The sequence below is a fragment of the Buceros rhinoceros genome, unplaced genomic scaffold (assembly GCF_000710305.1).
Source record: "Buceros rhinoceros silvestris isolate BGI_N320 unplaced genomic scaffold, ASM71030v1 scaffold15136, whole genome shotgun sequence".
Lineage (NCBI taxonomy): Eukaryota > Metazoa > Chordata > Aves > Bucerotiformes > Bucerotidae > Buceros > Buceros rhinoceros.
In genome coordinates this window covers 13,194-29,858 of record NW_010418215.1, presented here as the reverse complement: position 1 = coordinate 29,858, position 16,665 = coordinate 13,194, and the positions used below count along the sequence as shown (strand labels likewise).

The 16,665-nt window shown below is 42.3% G+C and overlaps 1 protein-coding gene across 1 annotated transcript in view; it reads right to left on the bottom strand.

Annotated features, from left to right (window-relative positions):
• LOC104495487 (ubiquitin carboxyl-terminal hydrolase 22) overlaps positions 1-16,171 on the bottom strand; it is a 25,522-nt gene extending 9,351 nt beyond the window's left edge. Inside the window, exons 1-4 of the mRNA XM_010138462.1 lie at positions 15,998-16,171; positions 9,591-9,738; positions 2,623-2,728; positions 796-954 (exon numbers count right to left, since the gene is read on the bottom strand). Of these exons, the coding sequence (XP_010136764.1) occupies positions 796-954; positions 2,623-2,728; positions 9,591-9,738; positions 15,998-16,129 (545 nt within the window). The 5' untranslated portion in view covers positions 16,130-16,171. The remainder of the gene's footprint in view (positions 1-795; positions 955-2,622; positions 2,729-9,590; positions 9,739-15,997) is intronic.
• Positions 16,172-16,665: the final 494 nt, after the last annotated feature.

Here is a 16,665-nt window from a genome sequence, read left to right as displayed (position 1 = left end):
TGCATCAGCAGTTTCTCATTTGTACTCATTCCCTTGTTTTCTTAAAATTATCATCTTGCAAATATCCAGAAGGTTAGAAATTGGATGTCAGAGGCTATGAATTTTTACTTCAGGACGATTAGCTTTGCCCCAGGCTACAGGTAACCTCTTCCTCAGACAAGTATCTTCGACAAATATCTGTATTTGCCACAAGAGAATGACTTTCAGAGCTGCTAAAAGATCCAAGTTAACTGTATAGGAAGCCATAAGATTCTCTTGTTACCTGTTTGCAAGATGCCAGAGTTTCCAGCTCAGAATTACCTTTTCTTTTTGACAGCTCCATTCCTTTAGTGGAATTAAATTTGTCATTAATGCCTCCCCGCAACTCAGCTGGCAGTAGCTGACCCTCAGCACACAACAAAATCAGATTCCTCCTTGGTGTTATAATTTAGACAGATAATAAATGCATTGTGAACTCTTTTTATATGCTTGCTTAGCCGACAACCAAGAACGTGGAGACGGACACTAGTGGTTTTAATCATTTAAAACCACATCGCCTGGCAGCAGCCAATGGAAAATTTGCTTTCGCACCACGTGGCAACTGGTTTGGATGGGTTATTGCTGGGCCCACCATTGTTCTGAGCCTTCTTTGCCTTCTCACTTCTGTCTAAAACTAAAATACGCATAAAAAAAGCTGTTTGGGGGTAATGCCATGACAAAGCATTACTTACTCCTCCATTGCTCAGCACCAGCTGGAGAACAGAATGAAGCCAAATTCTTTTTACCCCACCAAACCGTATTTATCTCATTTCATACCTTCGCAAGCAGTCTGTGAGAGTGGTGGTGCCTGATACATGGCTTTCCCCATTTACCACGCTGCCATCACTCCCTGGACTCAGCGGCCAGAACGGGGTGGAGGAGCCTGGCAAATCCAAACTGATGTCCCAAAACGGGTCTATCGTTGTGGAAACGCCACTGTGAGAAAAGAAAGCAGTTTACTACCTGTGTGAAGGAAGGGAAATTAAGAGCCTCTCCCACTTTAGGGTGCACAGCGGATACTTCCTTTGAAGAACTCCAGGATCTACATCACCCCTAGAGGGCACTCAAAGACGACAGAAAAGAAAGCTGCTCCGGAGTGTTTTCCCACAACTGTTTGTTTTTCTGAATATCTAAAAGCCATATGTTCTAGGAAATGTATGTGAGGTACTAAATGCAAAATATATGCATTCAGCACGTTCTCCCACTCACGGGAGCCCTGTGACTCCAAGGGAACAAGCAGGGTTACTCAGGTATAGGGGTACCAGTCATACTGTTGACCGGTATAAACCAGCTAATGCCTATGATGATAGCTACGTGCAGTCCAACTCCTTTAGAAGCCTGGTTCTCCGGAAGGATGCTTCGGTAGAGAGCCAAATCCTTTCACTACACAGCAGTGCACTGAGCTTTCCAGTTCCTATTAGCATCTCCTACAGCATCTGGGATTGGAGAGGCTGAAGAATAACTGCATCAAGCAGTAGCGGATGTTCTTGATCAGATTTCTCTACGGGACAGCCGAGGACAAGCCAACAGCTGGACTATGGAAAAAGCTTCTCAAAGTTTTAACTCAAGTACTGACTCAAGTATTTTCTTCCAGCATTTATATATTTACGAGAACTCCAGAACTTCAGGGGTCTAAGATCCTGCTTTGGAAGCCTTTTCTGTTTGTACTCATTTGGTTTATTTTCTGAGGTCTCTCCTCCTCTAAAACTAGTGCCTTTAACTCTGCAATCCCATTAAGCCTACAACATTCTGCCTTTTTTCCAACTTCATTTGTGCAAAGGTGGTCAATTTTCAAAAGAAAACTTTTGTTAAAGTTTCACCAGTGCTAATGTTGTATCATAACACATCAACTTTTTCATCATCATGTAAGAATTCTGGGGCTCTACCAGGCAAAGAACAAAGTTCCATGTTCTCCTTACAGGAAATCTTCTGCAAATCTCCCCAGGAAACGGAGGATAAAAGCAGATTCAAACAAGACAGCCCATCTGCAGGACAGCGCGTGTAATTATAAAGAACACAAGATAGAACAAAAAACAAGAACTCTGACTTCTGCACTATGGCAACATCAAACATCTGGAATGAGAAGTCAACTTGCTCCAGTAGAGAGCAGAACAAGAAATAAAATTTCCCTCACTCATGTAAAACCTTGCCTTGCTGCTACCTGAGACTACATTAGGAATCAGCCTCTTCCAAACCTCTCCTGCTGATACATGAGGCTCATAACTGACAGAAAACACAGTTGCATATCAGAACTTTCTTCAAATCTACTGGCAATTACATACTTTCAAAACCAGAGACATCTTGGAAGCCTTTTCCTCACAAACTTGGAAAAGAACAACCTTTTTCCAGACTAGTAAAAAAATAATTTATGTCCATAAGCCTGGTACTTTCCAGGAGGCTTTTTTGGGTACATCTTAATACGTGACAGTTAACTGGCAACTGATTGCATTTAGCTGATGCTGTATTCAAAGAATCCTTGTCTTGCTGGTATTTTGCTGGTGTCTTATTAGTTTTATTTCAAGGAAGGAAAGACACAGTAGCCTACTGCAATGGAGATTGTACAGAGTCAAATCAGAGCGCAGAATCATTAAAAAAATGACTTACTGGCAGACTTGACAGGTAACATCCGACTGCAGTCCGCCTGTGAAGATTTGGTCTATGATGCAGTTACAGTGGTTGGGGTTGTTGGCCTTCTTCCCGTTATCATCACCTGGAGGAATGCAAACACAGGCTCAGAAGTCAAAAACTCTCCAAGGGAATAGGACTGTCTCTCTAGTAACTCTTTACAATGCAAACTTACAGTGCAAATTCACAGAGACAATACAGAAACCTGAAAATGTTCCTGCACTGGAGAAAAAACAAGATGACAGGTAGAAAAATATAAAAGATAACCAGGAGGGGACTAAATGTAGTTAATTCCTGTAGAGGTGAAGCTTTAAGCCACGTCAGCTGTCAGCCAAACTCTTTTCAGGGTACAGCCGTATCCCCCTTTACAGAGGTTCGCCTTGAAAACCTCCTGTAAAGATCAGCTCCCTAGACAAAGCATTGCCAAGGTGGTTCATGACAATGAATATTTAAACTTCACTGAGAGCGTCACCATCCAACATCTGTATCTGAAAACGTGGCCAGCTCTTCACCCCAGAAGCAGAGTTTCTGCTTAGGCAGCGTATTCAGTAGCGCATTATTTTCCTAAATGAACTGAGAGGAGAAACGTCAGCAAATGCTACTTTTAAATTCTATCCCAGTCAACTTCTGTGAGTAGAGCAAGGGGAGGAGGTTTGTTAAGACCCATTAATCTCCAGCCTGCTGTCTGCCTCCTGTTCACTCAACGTCAACGTGTCCTCTCCCAGTTTTCGCCAGTGAGAAAATGAAAGCTGTCTTTATCTGCAATGGGAAGATAAGTGCTGTGTATGCCTCCAGCTTCTTGAGAGACGCGGCAACCCGTTCAGCCCCCGAGGAGCACAGTGAACACGTCCCCATCTTTTAGCCATTATCAACCGTCATTGAAGGTCTTGGGAGCACAGCAATTCATTTTTACGACGTGAGCGCTGAGATTAGGCCAATTCAGCTTTCTTAGACTAACCAGAGCATTAAACAACAAAAAAATGTCTTGGCACAGTTCTCAATTTTGAAGCCCTTCCATTCCCCGCAGGTGAACTAGAAATGATAACACTTCTCCGATTTCCAAGACTGTCCTGCTTATTTTCCTCGGTGGGGTGGATGCAGTTGGGTTCGCTTTGTCAGAGATGCACACACCAACTATTTCACAGCACCAGCTAATTGTTCTGTAAAGAACATCTTAAGAGGTCTCCCAATCTCCTGCCACAGGAGTTCCTAATCTTGCCAGGTTTCCTGGTATCTTTAACTTCCTAGGAAGTGTTTTATTTCTGAAACTGAAAGAAGATGCTGACTCCTCAAATCACAGCTACTACTCAAACCTGATTAATTTCTCATCAAGTACGTAAAAATGCAACAAAACCTGATGAAACTAAAAAGTGCAAGGGAAAACCCCACCACTTCTCTTGGGACTACGGTGCTCTTGCTGAAGTCGTCTTGCAGCAGGAAGGAGCAAGATGATATTTTCCAGTGAAGCTTTAGAAGTTCGTTGGAAAATACTGATATTGAGTGTGGAAAAGCAGACATAGGTGATACCTACTGAGCTGCAACGGGCTGCTTGAGGTCACTCGATCTGAATTGCCTCAGAATAGCTCTCCTTAGCCGCCTGCTTTAGAAACTTCGGTTTGAATTGTCAAGAAAAGCGTATCGTTTCCTTAAAATGGCTCTTGAATGCAATGTTCTATAATTAGATTTCAAGTGTACGAACTTCAAGTTGGGGGTTATCGGGCCTAGTCTCAGGCATTTCTTGATTGGAATTTGGCTAAGTTATTGAACTTCAGGTCTTTACAAGTGAAATAACAGAGCATATTGTATGGAGACTGGACAAGACATTCTTCACCTTTAGAAAAAGAGCACTTAGAAGCTTTAAAGATTACACGTGTATTTTCAAAAAAACACTCCACTTTTAAAAGAAAAAACATGTAACCACCACACCCTTGTAATCTGACCACTTCAAACATTACCTCCCCCGGTTTTGTTTCGAGGGGTCAGAAGCAGAGAAACCGTGTCCAGAGCTTTTTCCTGGACCACAGGTACCGTTGCTGTTGGACACCTCTAAGAGGCAGCAACTCTGCCTACGGAGAGAATGAACGCTCACTCCCTCTTCAACTAGACAAAGCAATTAGGATCAGTGACGAGAGGGTCTCAAAAGAATATCCTGCGAGCTTGTTCCCAGCCAAACAGAAGGGCATTACCCACTCAACGCTATTTCCCCACGGCATTTGGTTGGGAGGAGGAAAAAGAAGAGTTAAGATTACCACCTACTCACACTTGGCACTATAACAGATACTGAGAGGAGGTATATTGTGCAGCTGAGAACTAGAAGCTGCTAGATTGTTGTGCTCAAGTTAAGGTTCCCTTCAATATTTCTGTCTTACAAAGTAGGTTTTAGTTTCATACATTTTTGTTTTTAAAGCTGGTTGTGATTCTACTAGGGAAATCAGCAGCTTCTTGTAAGAGACTGGGCAGCACAAGCCTAAAACCAAGCCTGAAAATACATCAATGTATGCACTGACATGATTGTGAGAGTGGCAGGAAATTGAGTTTAGAAGTTTGGAGTCAAATTAAATGTAACTCTCTAAAAACCCCAGAAGTTACTACTGTGTCTGAGCAATACCTAAGGGCATTAACTTGTGTTCAAACACACAGGCAGGTAAATCCGACCCAACAACTGTCAGAACACCCCAGATTACTTAACATGCCTTTTGGTTTTGAAATAAAAATAAAGAAGTTTAGCCTCCAACTTCCATTAGGTCTTTTAAATGAGGAAAAGGAGTTTTGAAATTGCTAGATTTTAAACTGGGCATTTATGAAAATGAGTCGTTAATGTTAACTCTCCTGCTTTACTTGGGCCCCCAGCGTTCTCAACAAGTGCTTGTTATTCGTTATGACAAGGCAGCGTACACAGAAATTTAGAGGGATCGTAGCAGATGACACGTTTCACAAGCATATGCTTTATCAGAGCCTAAGAATATCACGCAGAATTCAGAGATTAAGTTTGGTTTGCTCCCAGATCTCAGCACAGCATTCATTCTCTGACATGGTACCTACCGCTTTGAAGCTAAAGAGGAGTGCAAAATGCTTCACAAAAACCATATAAATGATGAATAATCAGCTTTAAAATACTACTTTTTTGATAGACAACTGAGTAACATTGGCTGAAAAAAGCTTAGAATAAAAATATATATTTTTTTTACCTTGTTTTCTGAACCTTTGGGTACAAATGCCCATCCCTGCCACTATCTTCTGCTTCACTGTTGTTGCTCTTGCAGTAAATAAAAAACCCCACAGCCAGTGAGGGTTTACTGGGCTGAACACTAACTGCTGAATTGCAGTCTTGCTCCATGCAAGAAAATCACAATTCTGGTTGAAGTTTCTCCAAGTTTGAATACATCTAAGACAAAGTTTGTAAACTACAAAGTGTTTGGATAATTGGAACCTTGCTGCATGGGAGCTTGCAGAATTAGAGCCCTGAATTTCTTGCAGAGCACCGATAATGAAGATGTATCTGTTCTGTTGACTAAAAGCAGATCTAATGCTTTACAGACTAGGCAGAAGCACTCAGTGTTTACATTCCTCTAACACATGAAGAGCCCTGTCACTCCTGAAGGATCGCACTCGAAGGGTGGGGTATGCTTTGTGCTTGCTCTTCACAGCAGAGCCTAAAAATACAGGCAAGTAGCCACAGATCAACGTCTGAGCATTCTCAGCATCTTCTATAACCCAGAGACTGAAAATCAAAGTTGTCACGTGTTTTAAAGATCCAAGGCAAGGCATGCTGAAGTCCAGGGGAATGGAAAGACTTTCGTACAATGCAGGTGGCCACTACCTACACAGCAAGGCTGTTTACAGCACTGCTCTGCTGAAGAAGCTGGTGTCTGATGCAGAGAAAGCTGTGAATCTCATCTGGAAGCTTCTGTGGTGAGGAGGACCACAAATGCCAGCGTACAGTGACACTGCAGAACTCCCAGCGCTATCAAACCAGCAACAGAGACCAGAATAGCGCAAAATGCAGATACTACTTGAAATGTCATCTGTAGCGGCAATGTTGGAAAAAGAACTCAGATTCAAGGGAGCTCTTGCTTTTCTGGCTGCAGAATGTATTTAAGGACAGACCTTGTGCACACTGTGGGTGAATGGTAAAGAAAAAGGAGTAATTAACAGCTGAGGTTTTTTTTTCCTCCACCACAGTTCTACTTTCCAGTCAGTCCATCTTCCTCCAGCTGCTGGAATGAAAAACGATGCACAGGCGTGATGGACTCGCCTCCTTTTGTTCTGAAACAACTCCTGGCACTCCCACAGCACTGAGCAGCCTAGCTAAGGGTTCAGAATACGCCCTGCGCAGAGCCCACAGCTCCACACCACAGTGGGAGCACAAGGACAGCTCTCACTCCCCCGACACCATTGACACGGGTGATCATAAAGGTATCCTGGGCTTCCAAAACTCCACAGGTGCCCCTAAAACAAAGTACATACTCAACCAGCACTAAACAAACCAACCACAAAAAACCCCAACAACCTCATCCGAACAAAACCAAACTACGTGGGCCAGCCCTTATCTGAATCTCAGGGCAGATCATTTCGTGCTTTGTAGGATGCAGTATTACAAAACTGATCTGCTTATCAAAATCCTCTATTTTTCCTAATTTAGGCAATGACAGATATCAGTAATGAGTCTTCACAGCTTTCTCTGACTTGCCTGAGGACACCTCCTAGGAAGTGGAGTAAACGGAAGGGAAAAGGGATAGACAATGAGTGTCAGCCAAACCAGCATCACTGGGGATTTATACAGTTCTTAGCATAGTTCTTCATTTACGCTGGTGCCTGAAGTCTTGGTGATCACGAATGATGTCCAAAAGCTACGGCTTTTTGACAAAATTTCCCCATGACTTCATTTTACTTCACTGTGTGTTAATTGTAGAACCTGATTATTGCTGACTGGAAGCTTTAAAGGCTTTTTGATTATGTAGAATAATTATTTAATATTGGCAGGGGAGGCATTATTTGCTTATTGTAGCTTTAGGGCATATTCTCTCTATTAGTAATAGTGTTTTTACATACGTATACTTCACATGTGTGTGTGCATACATAAGTATGTAAGTGGGAAAACTTTCTCATTACAGAGCAAACTAGTTCATTCCAAAAGTGGTTTATCGTGACCATACCCGAAATTCTGGTTTAGATGCACAGCTCTGGTTCCCACACAACTGCTCAACCGCTGCTTTTAAATGCCCTTGATGTGGTACAGATTATTTACTGTAGTTTAATAAAAGGCCATTTCTTCAGCAACACAAATCAAAAAACCTGGGTGCACGGATGTCAAGGTGTAAAAACCCCAAACTCAGTTCAGGTTGGCTGACACCATTGTGAACCTCGATACCGGGTCAGAAGTCTGTGTTTTCAACACATCGGTGATATCCATCCAGTAGCAGAAGAATCCACACACCCTTTACAAAGACTAACATATAATTTCAAAGTTTCAGGACAGATGACAGTTTTGTTTTCATTCAGGCTGGAGAGGCCAAACAGAAGGAGGAATAGAGAAACTGTTGAGAAAGCTTTTGTTGGTAACTGCAGAAGATTCATCAGATTCATCATTTAAAGCCAAACCACACTTAAAAAAAATCTTTTCAGATTCTTTATCAGTTTGAAAAGAGTGCAGGGACCTTTATTGTTGCAAGTTTTTTCTTTACAATTCTGAGACTATTCCTCCTTCATGAAGGAGGGAAGTCCCGAAGAAATACAAACATCATTTCACATCAAAGATGAAAAAACTTCAAGATTTGTTATATCAGTGGTTCAGAAACTTTAGAGGAACCACAAAGTATTTCTGTTTGCAGCATTCGGTGTGAAGAAGTGAGAGGTCAGTGTTTGGATGGACTCGATTCCTCGCAGTCCTTCAACCCTCATTTCATTACTTAGTGAAATTCAGTGAGTGACGGTCAAATGACAGATAATAATTACCAAAGAACTGTTCTGTGTACTCCTGTCCTCAGAATGACTCTTTCTGGAGAGAGGACACCTACTATGAATGCGGACAAGCCCATCTGCTCCCAAGTAAGACTATCTTGAAGATAAAAGCAAGACCGCAAAATGTTTTTCAGCAGCAGCGGCCGCCTTCCCTTTGATAGTCCTGATAAGCCGAAACCCTAACCTCTAAGAGCCTTTTCTAAGAGCACTAGAAGAAAGTTGAGTGCTTTAAAGCTTATTTTTAGTGACTAAGGATTCCTTGGTTGTTTTGCTAGCACCAACGCTACTATTTTTCCCGTAAAAGAACAGTAGAAATTTCTGTGCTTAAGCAAATCAGGGTAGACCAAACATTGGCAGATCAGGAGATTTTCAGTTCTGACTTAGTTCAGTTAACTAATACGACATACATCATTGCGCATGGTACTACCAAACCGAGACTTGGATACTTCACCTCCAAAAGCACGTCATCAAGTATTTTTACTGTATTGTACACAAGTATTTTTATAAACCGACTAACGGAAGATACCAAAAACAAATCCTATTTTCCTTATTCACATTTCTGTAAGCAATTGGGCATCATAAGTACACAGAATAATGTCTAAGCAGAACAGCCATAGCCTCCCCTATGTTATTTTCATCAGTCCCATGACACACTGAGTAAGAGTTCTAACTACCTCAAGTATAAATAGAATTAAAACGGCAATTTAAAAGAAAAGATGGTGACTCACAACCAGTAAGAGAAGAACACGATAGTGATTCAAAGCAATGTACAGGCTTGTCTGCTTCCAACTCTGGGTAATTTTCAGCAGTGGGAATGGTTTGTTTATTTATTTATAAATCTTTTCCTTTAAGTCTACCAAACATTTTTAAAGGGATTTGCTAAGACCGCTGTACTGGAGGACACTACACTTGATTTGAGAAGAGACTGTTCTACCTCCTTGTGATCCAACACTCCTTGTTGACTGAAGACTCAGGACAAGCCTTACCTTTGCAGTGTCTGTGTAGCACATCTAATGCAGCAATGAGGAACTCGTGTGCATCTTGTTGCTCGTACCCTGCTAAATGCCGTGCATGAGTCCATACCAGGTGCAATAACCTATATGGAATGTGAGGAGATCGGTGCCCAGAGTAAAACTGCTCAAAGCAAAGAGAAGGACACGACTGTTAACAAGTTACACAGTGCATTTAATTATTAAAAACTTAAATGAGTGCAATTAGTCAAATAAATTTAAACCATTTCATTCTGACGGCCTTAATAACAAAATACAGAGACAGCTTTTTAATCACAGCCTGCTGAAGAAGTGATCTCAGAATTGAGCACCTCAGTTTCCTCCCTTGAAATTCCTTCAGTTTTTGCTTTATTCAGCACAGCCCCTTGCAGAGCTGAAGGTACCATTTCATTCACTCTCCCCAAAGTCAGCTGCCTGTTACCGCCCCTGCAGCGTGTCACTGCTCAGAGATCTGGTCCCAGACCAGCTCCTGCATCTGCTTCTTAATCTGCTTCACCCAGAAGCTGATGAGCTGGCTACAGCAGGGACTGAAATTGCCCCCGGTGATTTTGCCAGAAGCAAATTAGAGAGTGCACAGACAAGTTACTCAGTCAGCAAAACCGTGACGTGAACCACCCCTGCTGGGTGGTGACACACAGGGCGCAGGAGAGCAGTGCAGGTAACTGCCGGCAGAAATTTGTGCTTTCTTCCTTTTAAGTAAGCAGCAGCCAGGTCCCACTTCAAAACCAACCAAACAAAAACCCCACACTAAGGGTCTGTGTTTCCTTGGGTTGAAGTTCAGCTCCTTCCTTCATCATCTCCACTTCTAGCCAAGTGCTACTGCAGCACCTCTTCTCACCTTCCTGATGCCAGTTCTGGCATCCAGCATCTGAGACTAAAGTTACCAGTGCCTTCTTGAGCAAGCTGACTTCTGCGTCCGACCAAGAACCCCTGCTCCATGACACCAGTTCCAAAAGCAAAGCAGAGGTGTGGTGGCGTCCCTGCAGGGTGCCAGAAGAGGCTCAGAAGAGTTTATTCACTTGACCTTCAGGTTGTATTTAACAGAGTAACATTTTATTTTTAAGAATAGAAAATTTAAGTCATTTTGCCTTCCCTGATATTTGAAAAACGTATTTGCCGGTAAGAAAGGGCGCCTGCAATGCCACAGTTATGTTTTGCCAAGATCCTATCAAATCGATGGCAGTTTATTTCGGTTCCTCTTCCCAAACAGAAGGCAGTAAGCAGCAAATACCAGAACAAAAGTAAGATGTAAAACCCCAGCAGGACAGAATTTCTTGCTATCACTGGAAAAGCAGGCTTCCCTCCCCAGCCCTAAGTTTCTCCCTGCCCAGTCTGTGAGCATTTTATATCAGTGCAAGCACAAGCACTGTACCCCAAACCCACCTGGATTTTAAGGAACTGGATTTTAAGGAACAGGAAGGCCAAAGTTAGTACAACCCCCTCATCTAGTCCTCATACTTGTAGGGTTTTCTAAATAGTTTTAGCGTAATTCCTTGCAAAGAAATTTCTCTGTTGCAAGCTCCGCTTTTTCCAAATGAGAAGCTATACCTCTGCAGCCAGCCACCACAAAATGCTTCTATAAATACAAAGATCAATAGTTAACTCGGATGCCAACAGGAATGACACCAAGGGACTGGAGCAGGAGTACGGTAATTGAAATCTGCTGATGCAGCTGCTGCTCAACATAATTCAGGGAACTGCAGCAATAAAACTTCTCTGTTCTGTCACTTCTTACAATTAGTCCCAGAGCTCTCCGGTCATTTTAACCAACAGCACTCCCCGTAATTACTCCACTGCAGGCACTGGGTCTGCCAGCAGATTTTACATTCTCTAGTGCTTCATTAGGATTAGAAGAGTTTAACAAGAAGCTTTATCAAATTATTAGCTATTATCACACTGAAACTAGAAACACCTAGTAAGAAGGCTGTTCGATATACAGGGGGGTGGGGGAAAGCTTCACCGTTCTCATAAATCAAACAGGAAACAAAAGAACCTGAGTATATGCAACAGCAGTATTTTAACTGGAATGGAGAAAACATCCATCCCGTCTCTGTCGTTTCCTTGTTGCTGGAAGAAGCAGCCTATCAGAGCTGTTCCAGTCCACAAAAAAGTCCATGCAAAGTCTTAGTCAATCACTATGATACAAACCTTTTCATTACACTGTGCAAATATAAATACTGATGCATTTCCAAGTCACCTTTACGACACTTCAATGGCAAAACCCTTCCAAGCAGAATTTTTTTTGTTTAAATTTGTTGTCAGTTCAGCAATATCAGTTGTTTACATTGGAGAGAACTAGTTCAAGTCATTTGAAAATGCTCGGTAATATACTGGTTAATTGCTGTTCCAGGGGAAAAAAAAAAAATAAAAAGGAAAAACCAAACCAGGACTCAAAGCCTCCATTCTTACACAAACCCCACATAACAGAAACTTTCTTTTTTTGCACTTAAACACTTGCTCTTGGGATTCCAGAAGGAAGAATCTATAAAGGATTTAGAGCATTCTAAGCACTGCATTTTGCATTATTGTTACCAAAAATATATAAAGAGATACCAGTCAAGTTTCAAAACAAACCAAAGCACAAACCCAGAGAACACCACCACACACATCTGACCACCTTTCTCCTCCTCCTGCCCAAACCACGCGCACAGAAGCTTCTCAATTATGGGAGACAAACAGAGAGATCTGATGTATTCTGCATATGCATGAACTGAACAGTCTCTGAGCTTTGTAATCAAGAATTTATAGGCATAAATCCTGCACCAGGCTCCAGGCCAATTGGAGAAGCTAAAACCTTCTCTTAGAAATTGCTTCTCAATTAAGACTTTAAATGTTCTGAAAATTTGCAGTGGATAAAGGCAGTGGGTAAAACACGGGCCTTTCAGAACACCTACTGGAGGCTCCCAACAAAGAGCGCTGGTGCCAGGAGTCAGAAAAACCATTTTGCTGGCACACACTCTGAATGTTCACTTACAGAAACGATTTTACTAAATGGGCACAAACCGTATTTTCCATGACAAAATACAAGGCCTCTGTCTATGTAAAGAGCTTTAACTACCTTTTCTCCCTTGTACCTTTGTTGCAATTTGTTTTATACAGAAGCCACTTAACAATGTACCATTGTGAGATATTAAAGCCATAAATCATCTGGATCTTTTCCCTTTTGTCCTCACTTCTCAACTCTCCACGTAGCTGTGCTGTGCACACCGACAGGCTCACGAGGATGAGGAAGGATGGGCATAAAGAACGTCTCAGTAGATGTACTGCATTCTGCTGCATTCCCAGGTACTGCTGTTCCAGTCAGTGCCCCGCTAATCCTACCATCCTGAACGGACCTTCTGTGAAGGGTTTAGGGAAACCTTAGGTTGTGGACCACCTTGAGATTAATTTTCATTGGCAAAGCAAAACTGAAACACAAATACTAGCAGGTAAAAAGGAGTGCACAAACCCTTGCAGTAAAAAGGCTCAATGAACGGAGTCTGTGTGTTCTATCTTCGCTCCGTCCAGTTTCACCACTATCTGTCATTCCCAAATCCTTCTCATTCCTTTTCTTATGCAGTGTAATTCATGTCATGATTCTATTGAGAAATAGGTTTCAAGTAGCACAAACGAGAATGTTAATTGATGCAGTCAGATATTTTTAAAACAAACAGAGATCAACGCTTGGCATGTTTACAAGAAAAGCTACCAGGAAAAAACCTCAGTTCTGGGAACCATCTGATACTCATTACTCACCACCAACCTACTTCAAGGTGGAAGAACTTGGTAGCTTCCTAATTATCACAGAGAAATCACATAAGCTATGGAATAAAGGATCTTAAACAATAAAAAAAGTGGACAAGTGTTTTCTGTTTAAGAAGCGAAATAGCAAAACTTGCTTATTTATATATAGGGAGTTTCGTTTAATGTTTGAACAGTCTCTTTCTCCTGGAGAGCTCTTACTGGCATCATTCACCAGATCCCCTGGCATTCCATTTGCCTAAGATCACACCTTCAGAACAGAAGGGTGGAGGGGAGCTGAAGTTAACCCTTGCCCTGATTGTTTGTCACTGGGTAAGATACCTCGGGATAGCTGCATGAGTTAACCCCAGTGGGAAACTGTCTAAAAACAAGACAGAACCTGACCCAAAGTTTCCCCGGTAATTCAATTACAAAGGAATTCTTAACCGTAGGAATCTCCCCACAACTCCTGCATATCGTTGCGACGTGAAAGATAAACCGTCTGCTCCACAAGTGTGAGATTTTGGGTTTAATTCTGAATGCAGAGAAATCAAAACTCCCTGGGAAACAGAAGTTCGCAGTGAGTGCTGACAGAGCTGTAAACATAATGCGGTATTTACTGCTTGCAAGTTAAAATATGCCAAGTCTGTTTCAGACACCACAAGTCTTGCTTGTGGAGGACTAAGCTCATTTTTCTTCAAGGTGGTTGAATCACTTGTGTCCTCCCACAGCACAGAGTTGTAGGATTGCAACGTGAGACAGGAACACAGCCTACTGTACCAGTGCCACCACAGCCTGCTGTCACAGACACGGCTCCTCCCTCAGTCATGGCACAGAACCTTCATTATCAGAACTGGGGAAAACAAAGGCTGAGATTCCCAAGGCTGTGCGTGAAATTCCACCTGATGACAATTGCAACCAACACAAACGCTGCATTTAAGCCCCATTTTGGAGAGCAGCCTGTTCTTTGTTACCTGCTTGTACGTAGTCTCGCAAAAGGCATGTTGGGCTGTCAACAGGGCTCCACGTACAGAAAGGGAAATAAAATTTTTTACCTAGACAGTGCTGATCTTTCCTCCAGCCCCTTGGTCTGTAATGTGATACTCAGTCCCCCTTTCCCAAGGGATTTTTTGAAAAGGCATGCGTGTAAACAGAGTGTGGTGATACTCATTGGAATGAGGCTACACCACAACTTGATGGAAAGATAGCAAGATTGTAATAGTGCCTTTTTATAAAAAACATAAGCATATAGGTATCTGTATTAATGTGTACAGAGACTGGTATTTCTATACCATGACTGATTTTTTTTTTTTTTTAATCTAGGCAGAGTGGTATTTCCCCATTCAACCGCACATCTGGTTTCAATAATCCTGCAGCTGCTACCTATTGGTGTGCCTGCCTTTTGTTTGTACCTCCTTTCCTGACACATTCAGGAATAACTGAAAAATACATAAAAAAAATAAGAAGTATAACATACAACTAATGACTGATAAGCAGCAAGAAAAGTTGCAAATTCACCTGAGAGCTGAGCACGAGTAGAAAATAACTCTGTACTGGAATGGCTAAGGGGGACTTAACCTCCTGTGTATGTTTAACTCACCTGCAAGGACCAAAAAAAATCATCTCTGGTGAAAAAGGCACGGAAGTAAAATCAAATTGAAAATCCCAATATAAAGGTGAAGCTGTTTTAGGTTGGTCTCATTTTGAAGGAACTTCTGTGACAGCATATATGCAAAAGATGTGCTCTGCATACCGACAGCTTCAGCTATACTCACAGTACATGCTCAGTACGTGCTCATGGACAGCATGTACTACAGCTTCTGTGTTATTGGGGATTTTTTTGCTTACCAAGAAAGCTGCTCTAACTCTGAGGAAAAGGCACAGAACTGGATTTGTTTGTTTGTTTTTAGAGATTCATCGCCAAACTGGAAGGCCACGTCTAGCCATAGTCCCTACATTACTGATGTGGAACTCAGATAGTTAATCCAGCTCCCCGGCTGTTTATTAAGGGGAATGTCTCAGGGCTGTCTCAGAGCCCAGACTAGACCTACAGAGACAGGCACACCGCAAAGCCAGCCACCAGCACGGGAAAGGGAAACAAGAGCAGCTCGTACCAACACACTCGCTTTTCTACATCCTCCTGGTCATTAGTGGGTTTCCAGGCCAGAGAAGAGAGCAAAGATGTTTCTCCCCATTCGAAAGCACCGAATCGAGATCTTTAAAATATTTATACAGACCTACATAATCCAGTGCCTTAAACCACAACGCTATGCACTATTGCATTATTCGCACTCCCATGATCACCCATGAGCCTGTGACATATTTTCCAGTTACAACTTGTACCTGTAATTAAAGCACACATCCAGCTTTAAGCTAGACTTGCAGATCGCTCTCAGAAGAGCAGGCAGCACGGTAATTATTTCCAACACCAGCTCTGCCTAAACATGGGTGACTTAAGAACAGGACTTAAAAGGCCAACAGTTTCCTTTTGAGCAGCTGGGGGTTTTGGACAGGAGGGGATCACTCAAACTGTTTTGCCACACCTTCAGGAGCAATATAATTTGCATTCCCTTTATGTTTGCAAATTGGACAGAATCCCTTTTGGGGTAAGAAACAGCCGGCACTCGTGGAAAGGCGATGCTCTTGGGGCAAACAGCACTCACCTCCTGAAAAAGCGTAGACATTTCACAGACCAGACATGAGCTGGGGCTTTGCATTTCACATTTGTGCCTGTCGGAGAGGAAGAAATCTCGCAGCAGTGGAGTGTGGGTAAGTGCCTGGACAATACAGTTCATAAAACATGTGTTCCCAAGATTGATTAGCCCTCGTAGACCTATAAAGACAGAAAGGGGAGGGGATGTATAAGCATTATCAAGTTAACACAGTATATCTGCATTTTTATATAGTTTTCAAAATATTGCCAGAGATGTACTGTATCAGCACAGCTCCAAGTACACAGTTTTACTGGTTTAGGCAGGCTATTGGTTTTGATGTACTCAAGCTGCCACAAGCTTCCTGAACCATGCTAGGATTCGTTTTTTAAATTCTCAGAAAAAAGGACACCTCAAAGTACAGCAACACCAACAGCATTATTTTGCAATGGCTGTTTTGCCACGTCACCAAAACACGCCCCCTCCCTGAGCTGACTCCAAAGCGCAATGACAACAACTTCTAAGCCACTGCAGTAAGAAACCAACACATTTAAACCCATCAATAAAGAAGTTTCTGGATAGTTTAAAAGGGTTTCCCTCATGCAGGTCGTGAAGCCCCAATAAGAGGTTGTTCTGTTATCATGCAACAATCGTCTTTCTAAGGCAGGCAGCAAAGGCAA